The 19,563-nt window shown below is 52.3% G+C and overlaps 2 protein-coding genes across 8 annotated transcripts; one reads left to right on the forward strand and one right to left on the reverse strand.

The window, feature by feature from the left end:
- Positions 1–68: 68 nt before the first annotated feature.
- Positions 69–10,056, forward strand: Creld1 (cysteine-rich with EGF-like domains 1). Of its 2 annotated transcripts, none has more exons than NR_145485.1 (10): positions 69–789; positions 1,208–1,290; positions 4,784–4,894; positions 5,192–5,283; positions 6,147–6,313; positions 6,408–6,503; positions 8,366–8,449; positions 8,607–8,702; positions 8,837–8,971; positions 9,400–10,056. NR_145485.1 is itself a non-coding variant. In NM_133930.2 (10 exons), the coding sequence occupies exons 1-10, from the start codon at positions 616–618 to the stop codon at positions 9,612–9,614; spliced, it is 1,263 nt and encodes a 420-aa protein (NP_598691.1). In that variant the 5' UTR covers positions 69–615; the 3' UTR covers positions 9,615–10,056. The 2 variants fall into 2 exon arrangements, 1 of the variants encoding a protein (NP_598691.1); NM_133930.2 differs by having other exon boundaries at positions 6,147–6,323.
- A 294-nt stretch (positions 10,057–10,350) lies between these two features.
- On the reverse strand, positions 10,351–18,795 carry Prrt3 (proline-rich transmembrane protein 3). 6 transcript variants are annotated; one of them, XM_030255299.1, is made up of 4 exons: positions 18,563–18,795; positions 13,985–15,029; positions 13,645–13,797; positions 10,351–12,778 (listed from the first exon to the last, which is right to left on the reverse strand). In XM_030255299.1, the coding sequence occupies exons 2-4, from the start codon at positions 14,970–14,972 to the stop codon at positions 11,004–11,006; spliced, it is 2,916 nt and encodes a 971-aa protein (XP_030111159.1). In that variant the 5' UTR covers positions 14,973–15,029; positions 18,563–18,795; the 3' UTR covers positions 10,351–11,003. The 6 variants fall into 6 exon arrangements, with proteins under 6 accessions (XP_030111159.1, XP_006505906.1, XP_011239577.1 ...); XM_006505843.4 differs by having other exon boundaries at positions 13,985–15,108; XM_011241275.1 differs by lacking the exon at positions 18,563–18,795 and adding an exon at positions 18,397–18,556 and having other exon boundaries at positions 13,645–13,800.
- Positions 18,796–19,563: the final 768 nt, after the last annotated feature.

Below are 19,563 nucleotides of genomic sequence, written 5' to 3' on the forward strand. Positions count from 1 at the left end.
GCTGGGAGAAGGCCCCGCCCTCCGGACTGCGGCGTTGAAGAAGGGTGTACTTTTTACGGAGGCGGTGGCTTTGAGGCGACTCGGCCCACAGCGCCCGGGGCGGAGGCGGGGACTTTTTTTTTTTTTTTTTCCCTCCTCCTCTAAGGTCTAGCAGGGTTTGGATCCTCCCAGTCCTGTTTCAGGCTGTGCCTCCATCTCCCAAAGAGGCTCTGAACTTGACCCCTTCTCTTCATATCCGGATCCGGGCTCCTCCTCCAGGACCGCCCATCCGCCTTTCTCTCGGAATATTTTGGGATCCAACCCTCTCTCTAATTTTGGCCCCTAATAACTCACTGAGACCCTAAAACAATGGGCTGACGCTTATTCTTTTGCCCGCGATCCCGGCCACCTCCCCCTACGGTAACGGAGAAATAATTTCTCTGCTGGAATCGTAGATTAGGCTCTTTCACCCCTTCCAGCGCCTCTGCTTCCACTACCCCAGTTTATCCTCGTTTTGTAATTACGTAGGTCTGGGGCTCTGAGCCCCAAGGCGCCTCGCTTTCCTCCCTTACAGCCTGGCTTCTCCAGTGAACCCTCCCCCTGCCCTCTATCTGCACGTCCCCAGCCTGGGAAAAGATGGCTCCACTGCCCCCAAGGGGCCTGGTCCCATCTCTGCTCTGGTGCTTGAGCCTGTTTCTGAGCCTCCCAGGACCTGTCTGGCTCCAACCCTCTCCTCCTCCCCATCCTTCTCCCCGAGCTGAGCCCCATCCGTGTCATACCTGCCGGGCACTGGTGGACAACTTCAACAAGGTGGGTGCACTAATAGCCACGAGGGAGGGGCCCATTATTGGAGAGCAGGGAGCTCTCTCTGCAAATCTGCATGGTGTCTAGTCCCAGTGTGGGTTGCTGGCTTTAACTGTATGGCATTTGGGTAAGGTGTGTCACAGTGCCTCAGTTTTCTGGTCAATAACATAAAATAATGAAATGTTAGAATGTTAGGCCGGGAGTGCCGGCACATTCCTTTAGTCCCAGCACTGGGGAGGCAGAGGCAGGTGGATCTCTGAGTTCCAGGGCATCCTGGTCTACAGACCAAGTTCCAGGACAGCCAGGACTATGCAGAGAAACCTTGTTTCAGAAACAACAACAAAACAAAAAACAAACTAATAAAAAATCCAAATGAATGTGTCTAGCTCTGTACTTAGATATTCCTAATTTCTTCCATATGCAGGGCCTGGAGAGAACCATCCGGGACAACTTCGGGGGTGGAAACACGGCCTGGGAGGAAGAGAAGTTGTCCAAATACAAAGACAGGTAAGAAGGTGGGGGCAGGGTATCTACCCCAACTCTGGGTTTCTGTTGATGATGTTGGATAGATTCTCTGCGGAAGCATTTCGCTCCCCAGATCCTGAACATTTACAGTACAGCAGATAAGGAAACCAAGCCCCATCTTCGAGAAACTTGCTTTTTTAGTAGAGTAGACACAAACAGTACACACAACCTGTCAGGTGAAGAACAAGAATGTGGGTAGACCACAGGTGGGTGGGATGTGTTCAGGATGGTCCGTTTGAACAGTAGGGGGGCCGACCTTCTGTTTCTCCCAAAGGTGGCTGGAGCAGAGTGAGCAGAAGGTTCTAGAGAGGAGTTTAGATGTCCTGAATGGGAGGCCAGAAAGGACACTGGATTTCCTGGAACTGGAGTTAGAGGAATTGGGAGCCACTATGTCTGTGGTGGGAACTGAATAATTGCTGAGCCATCTCTCCAGGTCTTAAGTGAAGAGATCACTCACACTCACAAAGTACAAGAAGCCAGGGGAGCATGGAGGGAGTGGGGAGAGCAGCTAGGGAGTGGGGAGAGGGGCTTCTTTAGTCTAGGTATAAAGGCAGCATGGACTAGCAAGACATTCAGTGGTGCATACAGAGCTAGTTGAAATCTGAGCATCCTTTGGAGATCATCAGTTGACATGATAGATTCCTTATGGAGCACGAGAGAGAGTACTATTGACTGGGTGAGGTGTGCAGGTGTTTTCTTTTTTTTTTTTTTCTTATTTTGGTTTTTCGAGACAGGGTTTCTCTGTGTAGCCCTGGCTGTCCTGGAACTCACTATGTAGACCAGGCTGGCCTCGAACTCAGAAATCCGCCTGCCTCTGCCTCCCAAGTGCTGGGATTACAGGCGTGTGCCCCCACTGCTCAGCTGCAGGTGTTTTCTAACTGCAGAGAGGCCATGAGCAGGGGTGGGGTCAGGCCAGGTCTCTGAACATGGTGGGGTGAGATGTGCCCTGGACACCCAGATAGCTTCCATCTTATTCCAAAGCTCGAGGGACAGGTAGGCCTAGAGACAGGGACTGAAGAGGCCCTCTAGATTGTCAAGGTGACACAAAAGGAGGGGTCGTGAAGAGTCCCAGTTTAGGCCGCTGGTGGGGTCTTGCTGTTTTCACGAATGCTAGGGTTGCTCTTCTCTCCACGCTACAGCTCCCTCACCTGATCCTTGGTACTGTGGTTGGATGATGGTTCCCACTAGGGAGAAAAATTTATTTTTCTGCAACTCTGGCCCTTTCTTTCCCTCAATTTCCTCACTTAGGAAGGCAGTAGTACCAAGAGTACTTCTGCTGTATAATGGCTTCCGGGTTCTTCTGTCTTTTCCTTTAAAAGTTTTATTCTATTACGTATTTTTTTCCACTTTTGATACTAGGTCTTACTGTATGTCATGGCTGGCCTTGAACTCACAGAGGTCCGCCTCTCTTTGCCTCCACAGTGCTGGGACTACAAGTGTGTGCCACCACACTTAGCTTCTTCCTAATGTTTTGTCCTTTGTTTCCTCTGTGTGTGTGTGATTGTGGACACATGTGCACACCTCTCAGGAGTCACTTCTTCCTCCTCCTGCTTGAATCCTGGGGATCGAACTCAGGTTCTCAGGCTCAGTCTTGGTGTGAATGCCTGGATCTCTTGAGCCATCTTAGTAATCCCCCATTTCTTTCCTTTCTCCTCTTTCTTGGTTTATTTTGCTAAATTGGCTCCTCTAGTATTCCACTGTGTCAGACCATTTTAAATACGTGATATGTTACAACATGTTTGTTTTTAATATTTTTAATTCTTTCATTTTTTGAGATTGTAGTATAATTAAACTAATTTTTATGTTATATATTTGTGTGTGTATACATGTGTGTGTGTGTGCAGGTACACGTGTATATATATGCTCACAAGTCTTTTCCCATTTATTTATTTTCAAGACAGGGTTTCTCTGTGTATCCCTGGCTGTCCTGGAACTTACTCTGTAGACCAGGCTGGCCTCGAACTCAGAGATCCACCTGCCTCTGCCTCCCAAGTGCTGGGATCAAAGGTGTGCGCCACCACGCCCAGCAAAATTCTGGTTTTGAGATATGATCTCCTACGAACTGACCTTGAACTCCTAATCTTCTTGCCAATACTTCCCAAGTGATGAGACCACAGGTGTGAGCAACTACATCTTGTTTATATATTAATTTCTTAAATTGTAAAATACACATAAAAGAATGTAACAGGCTGGGAATGTAGCTGAGTTGCTAGAGGGTTTCCCTCACGTGCACAGTACCCTGGGCTCCTTCCCCAGCACCTAATACAACCAGGCTCGGTGGTGCACACCTGCGATTCTAGTACTTGGGAGACAGAGGCAGAAGCAGGAGGTTAAAGTTGTACACAGCTACATAGTACTGGCTTCTAACTCAGTGATCCTCCTGCCTTAGCCTCTGGAATGCTGGGATTACAGATATATGCCATCACTTTTGGCTTTAGAACATATTCATCACCCAGAAAGAAATCTTATTCGCATTAAGCTGCTTGCTCGTCTGCATCATTCCTTCCCACAAGCTCCTGGCAACTCTAATATGCTCTCATCAAGCAGAAACTTGTGTGGCTTATCTGATTGCTTTGATATCCTGTGGCACGCAGCCTTTTATGTCTGGCTTCCTTCACTTAGGGTAATGTTTCCCACAGCTCATCCCCATTGTGCGGTATGTGCTGGGCTGTACGTCATTCCTTTTATGACTAAATAATTTACCTTTGAATGGGCCTGCTACTTTTTCTTTCGTTGGTTAACGGGACAGTTGAGTTGTTGTCTGCCCTTTGCTTGTTATGAACTTTGCGACTGTGAGCATTTGTGTGCAAGGGTTGAACACCTGTTTCCCATTTGTTTGGCCTCTGTGCCCAGGAGAGGAATTGCTGAGTCATGGTGGCTCCTTAGAGCTGATTGCACCATCTCCCATGCAGTGCAGTCGGGAATCTGGTTTTTCTACATCCCTTGCCTGCACTTGAAAGATCATATATTTGCAGGGGGTGTGGGGATCCTTTTTCAACCTCTGAGCTACCCCTTCCAGCCCAGTGGTGTGATTTCAGTCCTGTCTTCTCAGCGCGACCATCCCTGCTAGCCCAGGTCAGATGCAGGAACTGAGGACTCAGGATTCACCTGCAGAAGTGTTAACTGTTTCTGCTTGACAGAAGGAAAACACAGAAGTGTGCCCAACATGGTGGTGCACAGTGGGATGTAGCAGTAGGAGAGTTCTAGGCCATCCTTGTTGAAGTAGTGAGAACCTGATTACAACCAAGGGGTCAGGGGTGAGAAACGAAAACAAGACTTCATGACGTGCCCAAATCACACAGACAGCCTCGTCTCGGACCTAGGTCTGTCTGATTTCCAGAGCCATTAGCCTGGCTGTCACTAATGCTCCATGGCCCTTCCTTGGTAGTGTCACGTATGGGGGTCAGGGGGTGGAGAGCGACCTGAGGAGCCGGTGGGCAGACCATGTTCTTATCACCCTGTCCTGTGTACTCAGTGAGACCCGCCTGGTGGAGGTGCTGGAGGGCGTGTGCAGCAGGTCAGACTTCGAGTGCCACCGCCTGCTCGAGCTGAGCGAGGAGCTGGTGGAAAACTGGTGGTTTCACAGGTGAGGAGTGGGAGGGGTTACAGATATGCCCCGGTGATGTGGCTTTGACTTGGCCAAGAAGCAGTTGCATGGCAGCTTGGTTTGGAGCCTTCCCAATCCAGATCTGAGGAGTTGCCCCTGGGTACCAGGCCCTCACACTGAGCCTCTTTACTCCTCTGCCCAAAGGGCCTTCCTTGGTCAAGGGGTTCCCAGGACACATGCCCAAGTTGAGCTGAATTCCAGCTTCAGGGAGGGCAGGAGCAGGCAGCCACTCCCACAGCACCCTCGCCTTTCAGCCTTTCTGCCCCTTTCTCACAGGCAGCAGGAAGCCCCCGACCTCTTCCAGTGGCTCTGTTCCGATTCCCTGAAGCTCTGCTGCCCCTCTGGCACCTTTGGGCCCTCCTGCCTGCGTGAGTCTTTCTTGATCCTCTTTGGGAGTGGGAGGGGCTGGCGGAGGCCGGGAAGCTAGGCCACACTGGGTGAGTTCAGCTTGCTCCCTTAAGATCTCCAGACCCCTGCTCTGGCCTGTCCTACAGGGCTAGCCTGAGCCAGGTGCAGTGTGGCTGTAGTTGTTATTAAATAAATGATGCCTCACCTCTGCTTCCTTCATTCACATGTCTGGTCAGACTGGGAAGGGGCAAGCACATGCCCCAAAGCCCCCATTATCCCTGTCTGTCTATTTCCACAATACCTAGTCAAGAGCTGAACTTGGTACAGTCCAGTCTAATTAATTTATGCCCAGGCTTTGAACTTGTAATCCTTCTCAATCAGCATTCTGGGTGTTGGAATTGCAGGCATGTGCCACCATGCCAAGCGCCTAGCCTGCATTAGAGCTATTGCTCCTGTGAACAAGGTGAAGGGTTAGTTGCTGGGATGACGGATTTAGTCTTTAGAAAAGATGTGGAGGTACAGGCCTGTAATGCTAGTATTTAGGAGGCTGAGGCTAGAGGATTTTCAGTCTATTCAGATAAATTCTCTGGACTTCCTGAAGATTGTGTCTCAAGCACAAACACACACTCGTGTATGTGTGTGTCTTTGTGCGTGCATGAAAAATAACTGAGTATGAGACCTCTCAAAAGAGAAAAAAAAGAAAAAGGAGGCAAATAAGAATAAGGTTTACCCAATTGTTTTACAATAGGCTATTACATATAGCTTCTGTGTGAATAATAAAGTTACTTTTTCTTTTTAGAAATATTTAGAACCAACATAGAAAATAGTCTCTTGGATGACAAAGTTGTGTATAAGATCTCACCCAACTGATGTCTGCCCACAGCATGTCCTGGGGGCACAGAGAGGCCCTGCGGTGGCTACGGGCAGTGTGAAGGGGAAGGGACTCGAGGGGGCAGCGGGCACTGTGACTGCCAAGCCGGCTATGGGGGCGAGGCCTGTGGCCAGTGTGGCCTTGGCTACTTTGAGGCGGAGCGCAACAGCAGCCATCTGGTATGTTCGGGTAGGTAGCCAGAAGCTGTGGTGTAGGGCGGGAAGAGCCGGGATACCTGCCTGCCCATCTTCACCCTGTCTGCTTTTTACCCAGCGTGTTTTGGTCCTTGTGCCCGCTGCACGGGACCTGAGGAATCCCATTGTCTGCAGTGCAAGAAAGGCTGGGCCCTGCATCACCTCAAGTGTGTAGGTAAGTGGGGGGAACATGGCGGGAGGGCAGGTTTTATTCCCTATGTACACATATGCCTGCCTACACCAGTACAGGCTCCTTCATATGGGACCCTCAGCCTGGCTGGCTGGCAGCAAGCTAGATGTTTATAAAGCAGAAAGACCTGCATGCTGTGGAAGAGTCATGTCCACACCCAGCTCAGTGCAGGGCACTGATGAACCAGGAGTACCTTAGAAGAGGTGCTTCTTTGGCCAGATCTTTTGTTTTGGTTTCTCTATGTAGCCCAGGCTGTTCTGGAACTTGCTCTGTAGGCCTGGCTGGCCTTGAAATCAGGGATCAAGCTGCCTCTGCCACCCACGTGCTGGGATTAAAGGGGGACATCACCATGTGGAGCAAAACAAATCTTACAAAAACAAAGCAACAACAACAAACATCTAGAGTGGGATTTAAAGTGATGACCCGGCAGTTAAAGGCGCTTGCTGCCAAGGCTGAAGCCCGGAGTTCAGTCCCTGAGACACACATGCTGAAAGGAGAAAACCAACCGCAGCAAAGTTGTCCCCTGATTTCCACGTGTGTGCTGTGGCATGAGTGTGCCCACACTCGTACACGTACATGCATGCAAATAAGAAGTAATTTTTTTTTTTTCTTAAAGAATGACAGGGCCTGGCGTGGTGGCACACGCCTTTAGCCCCAGCACTCGGGAGGCAGAGGCAGGCGGATTTCTGAGTTCGAGGCCAGCCTGGTCTACAGAGTGAGTTCCAGGACAGCCAGGGCTATACAGAGAAACCTTGTCTTGAAAAACCAAAAAAAAAAAAAAAAAATTGACAGGAATTTAAAGCCAGGCATGGTAATGCCTGCCTAGGATTTAGCTCTGGGGTGGTAGCGACAGGAAGATGAGGAGACAAGGTCACCCTTGGGGACTGTAGTTTCATGACAGCCTGGACTGCATGAGACCCTACACACCCAGCAGGTGGTAGCACGTGCATTTAATCCCAGCACTTGGGAGGCAGAGGCAGGGGGATCTCAGGGGAGTTTGAGGCCAGCCTGGGCTACAGAGTGAGTTCTAAGATAGTCAAGGTTGCAAAGTGAAACACTGTTTCAAACAAACAAACAAACAAAAACCACACCCCCCTTTTCTTCTGATGTGAGTGGTCCAGCTTAGCAGTGAAGCTGTCTAGTCAGGCCCTCAGGGACCCAGGTCCCCTCTGCCTATGGTGGTCCCCTTGGATGGCTGATGCTGAGTCACAGCCACCTCCTGCTTCAGGTCTCAGCACTCAGGAAGTGAGAAGGGGCTGACTGGTTTTTGTTTTTGTTTTTTTGGTTTGGTTTTTCGAGACAGGGTTTCTCTGTGTAGCCCTGGCTGTCCTGGGACTCACTCTGTAGACCAGGCTGGCCTCAAACTCAGAAATCCACCTGACTCTGCCTCCCACGTGCTGGGGATTAAAGGCGTGCGTCACCACTGTCCAGCAGGGTTGACTGTTTTTTAATTTAATTTTTAAAGATTTATTTGTTTATTTATTATATGTAAGTACACTGTAGCTGTCTTCAGACACTCCATTACGGATGGTTTTGAGCCACCATGTGGTTGTTGGGATTTGAACTCAGGGACCTTTGGAAGAACAGTCAGTGCTCTTACCCGCTGAGCCATCTCACCAGCCCAAGGGCTGTTTTTAAGTAACATCTCCATCCCAGGCAGAGGGCTGCACCTAGCCGCAGGGCTCGAGTGTCTGACAGGATAGCGCTAATCCAGCTGCCCTTACTTAAGAGTTGGTAGTCGGCCTGCAGCATCTACCACATTTGCGATCATAGACAAGTCCACTCCTGGACAGTCCTGCCGTAATTCCTCTGCAAAGGGACACTCCCAACCTTTGCCCTCTCCACAGACATCGATGAGTGTGGTACAGAGCAAGCCACCTGTGGAGCTGACCAGTTCTGTGTGAACACAGAAGGATCCTACGAGTGCCGAGGTCAGTGTCGGCTGCCCAAGGGAGAGGCTGGAATGGAAGAGAGGGACAGGAGGTGGTGCTTCAGGCCTTTCCCTCCGAACTTCTGCTATTCAGGCTCCAGAGCCTGAGATTGGGGCGGGGGGGGGGGCACCCCTCACTTCTGCCCTCTCTTTTTCAGACTGTGCAAAGGCCTGCCTGGGCTGTATGGGAGCAGGGCCAGGGCGCTGCAAAAAGTGCAGCCGTGGCTACCAGCAGGTGGGCTCCAAGTGCCTAGGTGAGTCTTCTGCCAAAAGGGGCTGGAGTATGGGGGAGGCAAGGGAAGGAAGGATGCACACTGAGACCGTGGGGAGCTGTGCGGGGAGCCTGTGGCAGTCAGCACCCTGACCTGTTCCCCTCCCCCACCCCCAGATGTGGATGAGTGTGAGACTGTGGTGTGTCCAGGAGAGAATGAGAAGTGTGAAAACACGGAGGGAGGCTACCGCTGTGTCTGTGCTGAGGGCTACAGACAGGAGGACGGCATCTGCGTGAAGGAGCAGGTCCCGGGTAAGCAGGGTGGGAGGCTGGACTGCTCCTGAGGGAGAGCAGACAAGCTCCTCCTCCGGGCCCCACCCCACTGCTACCCAGCCCCCAGAGAGGCTGCCCTGAGACTCAGTCCCTGTGCATCCTCAAGGTCGGCTTTTGGTGGTCTCACCTCCGCGTAGAAAGAGAATTAGATTTGGCAGCAAACTCCACCTATCCCAAGTTTTCTGATGTTCCCAGGGACCGTCCTTCAAAGCTTTGAGCAGTCCCTTCACCTCCCAGCTTCCTTCGAGCTTAGTGAGGTAGCTCCTGCAAGGCTTTCTCAGTAGTGAATGCTGCTTGTGCTTGGTGAGCTAGGCGGGCCCGGGCAGCCGTGATCAGGCGTGTGGGAGGTGTGGGCAGCTCCGGGAACTGCCAGGAAGGAGGCAGTGACAGGCGCACCTCCTCTGCAGAGTCGGCGGGCTTCTTTGCGGAGATGACGGAGGATGAAATGGTGGTTCTGCAGCAGATGTTCTTTGGTGTAATCATCTGTGCGCTGGCCACGCTTGCTGCCAAGGGTGACTTGGTGTTCACTGCCATCTTCATTGGAGCTGTGGCAGCCATGACTGGGTACTGGTTGTCAGAGCGGAGTGACCGTGTGCTGGAGGGCTTCATCAAGGGTAGATAATCCCTGCCGCCACTCACAGGATTTCCTCCCACCCAGGCTGCTCCTAGAGGTTATTTCTCTCTCCCTATGGATACCTGGGACAGCATAGTTTCTCTTTGAGACTGGGGTAAACACCCTTTTACCTGCCTTACTGAGCAGCCCAGGACCCCAGTGGCCCCAGGGGGTTGAAAAAGAGGTCCTGAAGCAGATGCCACGAGATCCTAGCCTAGGACACTGGCAGGCCTCACCGTGTATGAATCCCAAGACAGTTTCTCCCCAGGGAGGTTGCAGGTGGGCTTTGGCCCCTGACCCGGATGAGAGGTGTCCCCTCAGGGGTGGGCCCCCATAGGCCCCTTGCCAGGTGCATGCTGCCAGCTCCAGCTGTGTATTCACCGCCCACGCCCTAGCCATCGACTTATTTATTCATCTCAGGAAATAAAGGACGGTCTTGAAAATGGGAAAAGCTTCAGTCTTAACAACCCACCACTGCCACTAAAGTGAAGTTTTCTACAGCCCTGGGGAATCATGGGCTGCCATGTTAGAGAAGTGCTGGAAAGGGGCTGGGGAGACAGGGAGGCTGTTAGGAGCAGTTGCTGCCCTTGCAGAGAGACTCCAGGTTCAATTCCCCGCACCCATGCAGTGCCTCACAGCCATCCAGCCTCCAGTCCTAAGGGACTGGACTCAGTCTCTGACCTTGGGTACCAAGCACACACATGGTGCACATAGACATGCAGGCAAAACATTCATACACATAAAATAAATCTACAAAAAACAATGTTTTTAAATAAAAACCAGCAAGAAATGGAGGAAGGGGAAAGATGACAGAGGAACCAGCTTAGGAGTCGGTCTTCCTGGGTTGAACCCCAGCTGTTCTCATTTCCGGAAGTGGGCAGGATACTTTCCGATTAGGCCTTATATGGGGTTTGCAGGAGGTGGGGACTCCACAACAGACGGGTTTTTAGTGAGATAGGGGTGGCTGTACCTACCAAAGCCAGAGGTCTCTGCTGTGAGGAGAGACCCTGGCTTGACCAGAGCGAGGCATGAGCCCAATCGGAAGGGTTTTTATTTCTTTGGCACAAAGAGGACAGTCAGTCTGGACAAGTGAGGTGCATCTCTCCACACTGAGAGGGTCAGGGGTACCTGGCCCCTGGCCCCCATGATCAAATCCATGCACATCCACCCTGTGTTCCGTGTAACTCACGGCCTCTGTGCAAAATATCTGCTGAAAAAAATAGAGATATTAAAAAAACAAAAACAAAAAACGAGTTGGGTAAATTCAAGCCCGGCTGTACCCGGGAGCTGCAGTCTGGTGGAGGCCCGGGAGGGCCAATTTTTCAAATGCTCAACTGTCTTGGCTCAGCCTCTTCTTGTGGACATTGAGGAGAGGGTACAGGTTCTCTCCGTAGGTGCTTAGAGCTCTATAGTGTCACTAGAGGCGCTGTGAGACTCGCTGGACTTGCAACGCGACTGGCCCTCGCCCTGAGGCTCCCCCGCCCGGGCAGGAGCAGGGACTGGGGTAGGTGGTGGCAGCAGCTGCACGGTGCTGGGCAGTTCATCTAGGGGCAGGCTGTCCACGGATGACAGCCCGTGACGCCACGGGTTCCAGCTGATCTTCAGCGAGCCCTTGGAGAAACTGTCCAGGGAGCTGCCCGAAGTCCCCGCGGCCGCCGCGCCGACGGGCGGCTCCATCACGTGCTGCGGGAGCGACGTGCGCAAGCACACCTCGGTGAGCGAGCGGCAGCGGCCTCGGAGCAATGATGTGCCCGCGCCGTCGAGCTCGGCATCGGGCTGGCTGCCGCGGCGAGGCCGCAGGGCGCCCCCTGTCGGCGAGGAGGCCAAGCCACGGAGACCACAGCGTTGGAACACACTCTCTCGAACCAAGTGCTCCCGGAAGAGCGCGGCGTCGATGCTGCGGCTCAAATTGATAGGTGACGGTGGCCGCAGATCCAGCTCGCTCAGCGACGGTGCGGGCCCCACACTGCCCCGGGACATCCTCTGGCCACCTGGACGACCGCGACCCAGCGATGCAGCCGAACCCCAGGGTCCAGAACCAGGAGTGACAGGAAGCCCAGCTTCCCCAGCAGCGTTGCGGATGAGACTTTTGCTGATGTCCAGGCCGCCTGTGCCCAGGCCACTGGGCCCCGCATAGCAGTTATTGGGTCTCTCGGGAACTTCGCTCTTCCCTGTAGGCGCGGGGCACGCCAGACGCAGCAGCTTAGCCCAGCAAGCGTGCTCCGTGGGCGGCCTGGGACGAGTGGCAGCCAGGGCAGCTAGCGCCAGGGCCAGTGCCCAGGTCAATTCCAGCAGGCGCAGCCAGAAGTGCACGCCCCACCAAGCCCAGGAGAAGCGACCCTCCCGGCCAGGCCCTGGGTACAGCCAGAGAGAGGCCGCCAACTGCAGACCACTGGCCAACAGCCCCAGTGAGCCCGCCACAGCCAACAGCCGGGGCCCTGGACTGGCATCCCAGCCCCGAGGGCCTTCCAGCAGGCGTCGACGGCACAGGCAGAGTGTGCCCAGAGCCACTGAGGCGCCCCAGGCGCAAGATAAGCCTTGTGTTAGAAGGTTGAGCACAGGGCTGGTGGAGAACAGGTCTGTAGCCAGCAAACATGTGCCATGCACCGGTGCCACAATTCCCAGCAGCAGCGGCTTCTGCAGAGGCTGTGGCAGACCAGCACCCAAGCCCAGCAGGGTGAGTGCTGCCAGTGCAGTGAGTAGCAAGGGGAAGGGCAAGTTGTATAGCACCAGACCTGCACGTACTCCCAGTCGCGCCTGAGAGCCATAAGGATCCGTGAGCATGTAGGCAGATCGCAGCCCTGAAGCCACCAATACCAGCGCGGCAGCCACTAGTGCTAATCGGGGTCCCGCTAGGGCGGCTGCCACTGTGACCAATGCCAATAATGCTGGAAGCAGGAAAAGCACCCCCACCCCATACACATGAAGCTCCCAGGAGAAACTCAGCACCCGCCGAAGGGGTCCCCAACGCAGGGGAGGTGCGGTGGCATTGGCTGGGGGGCTAGAAGCTGGGATGGGGACTATGGAGCTGGCTGAGGGCTCCGGAGGGAGTGGCTGGCCCAGAGCTCTCTGTGTGGTGACTCTAACGAGACCACGCCGAGATGTCGAGGGGGCCTGGACAGGGGGTGCTGGAGGGTGGCTTTGTGGGCGACCCGGCCAATCCTCGGCTTCATCTGAAATAATAACAACATTAAAAGGGTCCCTCGGGAAGTGCTGTTGAGAGTGGGGGAGGGGTGGAGGTACATGCTTGTAATAGGAGGCAGGGCAGGAGGATCAGGACTTCAAAGCCATCTCCAGCAACCACAATGAGTTCAACATCAGTCTAGGCTACCTGAGACCCCCATCTCAAACAAACAAGAAACAACACAACAGAACCCCAAACAAACACAAAAGTGCTTTTGATTTTTCCATATTCAAAAGTATAGTTGGTAAATTAATTTTCCAAGGTTGTCTGTCAAATGGCGATAATAGCACCTGCCACAGTCATTGGGTCATGGTGAGGGCACATGTCTATCTTGGTTCCCATCAAAGACAAGACAGATGTAAATTTCCTTTCCTTCCTTCCTTTTTTTTTTTTTGTGGTAGTAGTGATGGTGCCGGGGATTAAACCCAGGATCTTTCATATGCCAGGCAATAACTCTACCACTAAGTTGCGTCTCCAACCCTTTGTATTTTTGATTTTGAAACAGGGTCTTAATGAGCTGCTCACACCCAGCCTTGAACTCAGTATGTATGTAGTTCAGGCAGGCCTCAAACTTGTGATCCTCTTGTCTCAGCATCCAGGGTGCTGGGGTTCCCGAGGGGATGGGGTATGACTGTACAAGATGGGTCTACGTTGCACAGAAGAACATTCGAGCTCAAAAGAGCCGATGTCTTGTCCTGGAGTTTCCAGGGAACATTGGTTTGCTTTGTTCGGCGACTCAGAGGTCCTAACCTATTCCTTTCAGCGGGTGCTTTTCTCTATTTAGCCCTGGCCCCTGCCCCATCACTAAGCACAGGTTCTTGGTTTCTCTCCCCTCACCCCTAGCCGTGGCCTCACCTGGCTGCAGGGCCCTCACAGGGCTCTCTGTTCCATTTGCAGCTTGAGCAGAATTTGGAAGGTCAGGGATGAAGGACTTGGGGGTTCCTGGGGCCTCCATCGCTCCTCTCACACGTTGTGGGGAGATGGGGTCGGCTCCATTCAGCGAGGATACTGCTGAAATGGCAATAGTCATTACCTTGTCTGACCTTCCCATACTCCCCCAAATCCTGCCCCTCAGGAGGAAGGCTCCATCACTCCAATTTGTCCAAAGGAGGGAAATGACATGCAGAATTACATCTATCTGCCTTGGACCACTGGTCCTCACAACCCCACTCAGCCCCCTCATGCTGATACCTACCTGGTCTTAGGTGCCCATCAGAAGTGTCTGAGGCTGAAGGTGGTATAGGCTGGGGTGCTGGGGAATCTTGTCCTCCAAGGAGATCGGTCTGTTCTGGTTGGGGTCCCAGAGAGCTGACTTCCCAGGTATCCCCAGCTCCAGTTTTGGGGGGTTCAGCTGGCAGCCCCTCAGGAAGAGGAAGGCTTCTGACCAATGCCAGGTCGAGCTGGGCTCCAGGCTCTGGGGTGGATTCCACTTTAACTGGGGGTGTTGAGCCGACCCCAGGGACTACTGGATCCTGCTGGGTGAGTAGGGGACCCTGGACAGCCTCCTGGAAGCCCTGTTCATGTCCCCCCTGCTTCCCCAACACCAGCGTCCTCACAGCATCTGTCTCGGGTACCGGAGTGTGGGAAGAGCCCTGGAAGTCCCAGGGGGAAGCCTGTGTGATGTGGGTCTCGGCTTTGACCATTATTAGCTCCTCGTTCCTAGCTGGCTGCTGCCCTGCTGTGCCTCCAGGCTTCTGGGAGGCAGTGGAAAGTATGGCTGCCGAGAGTAGGGAGCTGGGAGTTGTAGTGACAAGAGTGAGACGAGGTGCTCGCACAGGGTGGGGTTCTGGTGCCTCAGGCTCCAGAAGCTCCTGTGAGTCAGGAGGTCCTGTCCAGCCTTGGGAGGTGAATGCTCGGGCCAGCTGGAGGTCATCAGCTCTTAGTAGTCTTTCACCTTGGACCCCAGGGGCTGCCTTGGGCCCATGCAGGGCTGGTCCTAGGTAAGGGTCTGCGGGCTTCTTGGGCCCCTCAGCACGGGCCTGAGGGTCACCGCTGTGCCAGGAACTCTCATTTCTCAGCTTCTCCCAGAAGAGGTCAAAGGTCTGTGACTCTGATGGGATCATGTGAGGTTCTGAGTTCTCCAGGGGCCTGGGAAGGCCTCTGCCCAAGGCAGGGCCAGCCCCCAGGCATGGCAGCAGCAACAGCAGAAGAGGAGATGTGCAGGCCTGTGGGCTGGGGGCCATGGTCTAATTCAATGCCTGAGTGTAGAGCCCTTGACTTCTAGGCTTCACTGGACCCGTCTACAAAAGCGGAGAAAGGAAAGATAAAGCAGAGGGAGATGGCGTGAGGGTTGAAGGGTCCCATGACTTCCTCCAGGGGCTGGTGGGAAAGAAGAGAAGCATCAAACAACAGTGTCAGCCCGGCTTTTAAAGTTTTAAAAAACTGGGTCTCTGCTCACATCACTTCCTTTGCTTTCAAAACTTTCTGACTCCCCACTGCTCTTGGGAGAGAATGCAAGTTCTATTCCTGGCTTTCCGAGACTGCGGCCAGGCCAGCTGACTCAGCCTCTGTCCTGACACCAGGTTCTGTTCCCTCGGGATGGAATGCCTTCTATACCTGACAATTTCATTTATTAAATAACTTATTTAGCTTATCTTATATGCACTGATTGGTGTGAGGGTATAGGATCCCCTGGAACTGGAGTTACAGACATTTGTCATTTGCCATGTAGGTGCTGGGAATTGAACCTGGGTCCTCTGGAAGGGCAGCCAGTGCTTGTAACCACTGGGCTATCTCTCCAGTCCCAAGATTTTATTTTTTGAGACAGGGTCTATATAGCCATGGCTGACCTGAACTATGTAGACCAAGATGGCATAGAACTAATGGAGATCTACTTGTCTCTGCCTTCTGAGTGCTGTGATTAAAGGTGTGTGTGCTAACAGGCCCAGCCTTTTAGTTGTATATACTAAGTATATTTTATATATGATATACATATATATGTACCTATGCACATATGTGTGTGTGTGTATATATATATATATATATATGTGTGTATATATATATATATATATATGTGTGTGTGTGTGTGTGTGTGTGTGTGTGTGTGTGTGTATACACACACACATATGACAGGAGTAGTTGTATATGTTAAGTGCAGTGCCTGCCATTGCCAGGGGAGAGTGTTGGATTCCCCAGGGGCTGAGTTACAGGCATCTGGGAGACACCTAACCCCAGTGCTGGATACTCTGCAAGAGCAGGAAGTGCTACTTGCTCTGGCTGGCTAAGCCATCTCTCCAGTCCCTGAAAACAGATTTTACGTTTTTAAAATCACATTTAGGTGTTTAATTAAGGGGGGATGTTTGCCACAGCAAGTGCTTGGAGGGCAGGACAACCTGTGGGAGTCAGTTCTCTCCTTCCACGTGGTTCCCAGGGATCAAACTCAGGCCATCGGGCTTTGTGGCAAACCTCTTTAGCTGCTAAGCCTTCTTGCCTGCCCTCAAATTAGATTTATCAACATCCAGCTCTCATAAAAGCGAAAGAGGAACATGCCCCTGCATTTGCGGAGGGCCCTGAGTTAGATTCCTGGCATCTTGTCTCCTGGGTGAGTTACTTTGCTTCTCAGCATCGTGGTTTTAACTTTTATCTCTAAAATGAAGCTAACAAGAGTGTCTACCTCAAGGGGATTCATATGACGCATAACTAATGAGACACATGAAGGTCAGACCCACAGGAGGAACTTGATAGCAGGGCTCTATCTCCTTAGCCTTTGTCTGGAAAGCTTTCTTCCCTCATAAGCCCTTCTCTAGTTCAACACATAAATTGAACAGACCTTGGGATATAGCGCTGAGCAAGATTGAGAAGACTGCCCCCTCCCCACTGTGGAGAGATATAAGTAAGATGGACAATAAATGATTTTAACCTAACGGCCAGTGAGAAGGCTCAGTGGATAAAGGGGCTTGCTGCCAAGCCTGATGACCTCAGAGTTCAATCCTTGATCAGGACCCACATGGTGGAAAGAGAAAACTGATTCCCTTGGGTTGTTTTCTGATCTCCAAATAGGCATGCATGTACACACACAGACACTCACTCAGACACATACACACACACACACACGATACATATAATTTTTTAAAAATGTTAAAGTTCAGATCCTTAGCAGAGTCAGGAGGATCTCTGTGATCTACCTAGCAAGTTGCAGGCCAGCCTGAGAACTATGAAATGAGACTCCCTAAAATTATAAAGTTTAGCTTTGAAGAAAATACAGTGTGGTTAGATGATAACAGAGGAGAGTCTCCACAGGGGTGCCAGGAGAGCCTGTCTGAGGAGAGAGACACTTAAGCAAAGGCAGAATGGTAAGAGAGCCAAGCATTTGACGCTCTGAGGGGAAAGCCTTTGGCAGCGGCAATAGCATATACAAAGACTCAGGAGCAGGCGTGAACTCAGTGAGTTCAGAACACCTCTTTTGGGGTGGCTGGTGGTCAGCAGGCAGGGGCTAGTCAGCAAGGGCTCCTGTGAACCATCACGTGGATTGGAGAGCTCCGACAGGAGGCGGTCTGAGAAGCAGTGTTTTTTAAAGGGAAAGAGGTCGGCATCATGTCCAGGGACAATTGGAGGGTAGTTCGTATTAGCCTAGACACTCCTCTCCAGGGATGCCTTCTGTTCCTGGCTCTCCCTATCCGGAGCAAAGCTCCCTTGTATATCATCTCCTGTCTGCCGCTGGCCTGGGGCTCCTGTCTTTTTCCTTTACACCTCCAGCCCCTGTACAATCCGGGCCCAGGTAGATATATTCCCAAGAGGTCCCTATTCCTAAGTCCATCCTTAAGTAGGCCAGGGAGGTAGGAGGGATCAGCAGTGGCCAGCCAGCTGAGGGCCAGCTGTGTTAGGGGCAGGTGCTGTGTCCTTTTCCTCTTGGACACAGCCACCTTTGGTGGCTCAGACACTAGGAGAAGTTAGAGGTAACCCCAGAGACTCTTCCGAGGAGTACCCCTAGGCTCATCAGAGGTTGTGGGAAGTTTCAGGGGATTCAAAGACCTCTTGGGTCCAGTCACAGCGTTAATTCAGACAGCCTTTAAGTCTTGGTAAGCCCTCTCTCAAACATCTATTAAGCCCCAGGTTCTGCTCATAGGCCAGGCTGGGGTCTGGGGACCCATAAAGTCCTCAGTTCTGAGGCTGGGGATGAGGTGTGCGAAGGAAGGACTTGGGGCCCCTGATATGGATATAGGTTATAATAATACCCTGTGTTGAGCTCTTTGCTTAGTTAGGCCTCTGTTCTAAACCTTCCCATACAGCAGGTGCAAGTACCCATCACACAGGAAAGGAGAGTGGGCAACCAAGAGTCAGAGAGGTTGAGCAACTTGTCCAAGGTCGCACAGCCAGCTGAAAACACATACTAGAGATACTGAAGCCCGTACAGCTCTGTAGACTTTGCAGAGGAGGAGATGGCTGAGCTGGGCCTTCAGTGAATAACATGCCATCTGCCTACCACCCCCGATGCAAGAGATGTGGGCACCCGCAGTCCAGGCAGGAGCTTGCCTAGCATTAGGGTCCCCATGGCTGGACAGTTCTGAGGGGAGATGAGATCAATCAGCCGCAGAGACTAGGGGGTGGGGGGAGCAGGGTGAGGGCCTCTGCAGGACAGCCTGCAGAAGCTGGTCCATCTCGGGTTACCTCTCTTCCTCCTTCTCCAGCTTCTCTCTCCCTGGCTCCATGCCTTCCCGCAGTGTCCCGGGTGGGGTTTGGCACCGTGCAGGCCCATGCCCGCGAAGGGGCTGTAAGCCTTGCTCCTTGCCTTCTTGGGTCCCGCCATCTCCCCTTCCCTCGGCCAGCTCCTCACCTGCGCGCTGCATCCGCAGCCATGCGTTCACCTTGCGCGCGTCCCTGCAGCCGCTCCCGGAGGCGCATCCTCCGAGATGCTCAGGCTTGGCCAGCAGAGCCCGGCTCTGCCGATCTCCTCGTCAAGCCCGCCCACAGGAGCGCGGGATACTTAACCCTTTCCTTTGGGAACGGTCTCTGTTCGCTGCTCCTCACCGCCCCTTTCTCACAAGCAGCACAGCCCAGATGGTGTCAGAGCCCTGTGGGGTTCTGCAGTGTTCCTTCTAGCTACAGCCCGCTTTATTTGCATACCTGCGGGGACTGGGAGCTCACTTTCTCTGGATTCATACAGGCATAGGTAGATCATACATACAGCCTGGCATATCTTCCAGGCTTTTCCCAGAGCATATTAAATAAAAATGAGCCCACGCTTTCTTAATTGCTCTTGTAACTTGCCTTTCTCCTCATCATTTTACAATATATTCTGACACATTTTCGAAGATCTACTTCTTTCTTTTTTCTTCTTTTCTTCTTCTTTCTCCTCACCCTCCTTCTTTTCTATTATTGTTGTTGTTGTTATTTTGGTGTGTGTGTGTGTGTGTGTGTGTTTGTATTTGTGTGGCCTGTGGCATACCACATCATGTCTGTGGAGTCAGTTTTCTCCTTCTGCCTTGTGTATCCTGGGGACCAAACTCAGATCTTCTTTACCTGCAGAAGCAGCTTGCCAGCCCTAGGTCTACTTCTTTCTGGTCTCCGATGTGGTGATTTTCAGCATGTGGTTAGCCGATCATGTAATTTCTTCTGGCCTTTGTGACTGGATACAATACTACCTGAGTCACTGTTCTATTGTTATGAAGAGACACCGTGACCAAAGCAACTGCTATAAGAGAAAGTATTTAATTGGGTGCTTGCTTACAACTTCAGTGGTTTAGTCCCTTATCATCATGTTGGCAGGCACTGGAACAGTAGCTGAGAGCTACATACTGATCAATAGAAACACACACACACAGAGAGACAGACAGA

Source organism: Mus musculus, chromosome 6 (assembly GCF_000001635.26).
Source record: "Mus musculus strain C57BL/6J chromosome 6, GRCm38.p6 C57BL/6J".
NCBI classification, from domain to species: domain Eukaryota; kingdom Metazoa; phylum Chordata; class Mammalia; order Rodentia; family Muridae; genus Mus; species Mus musculus.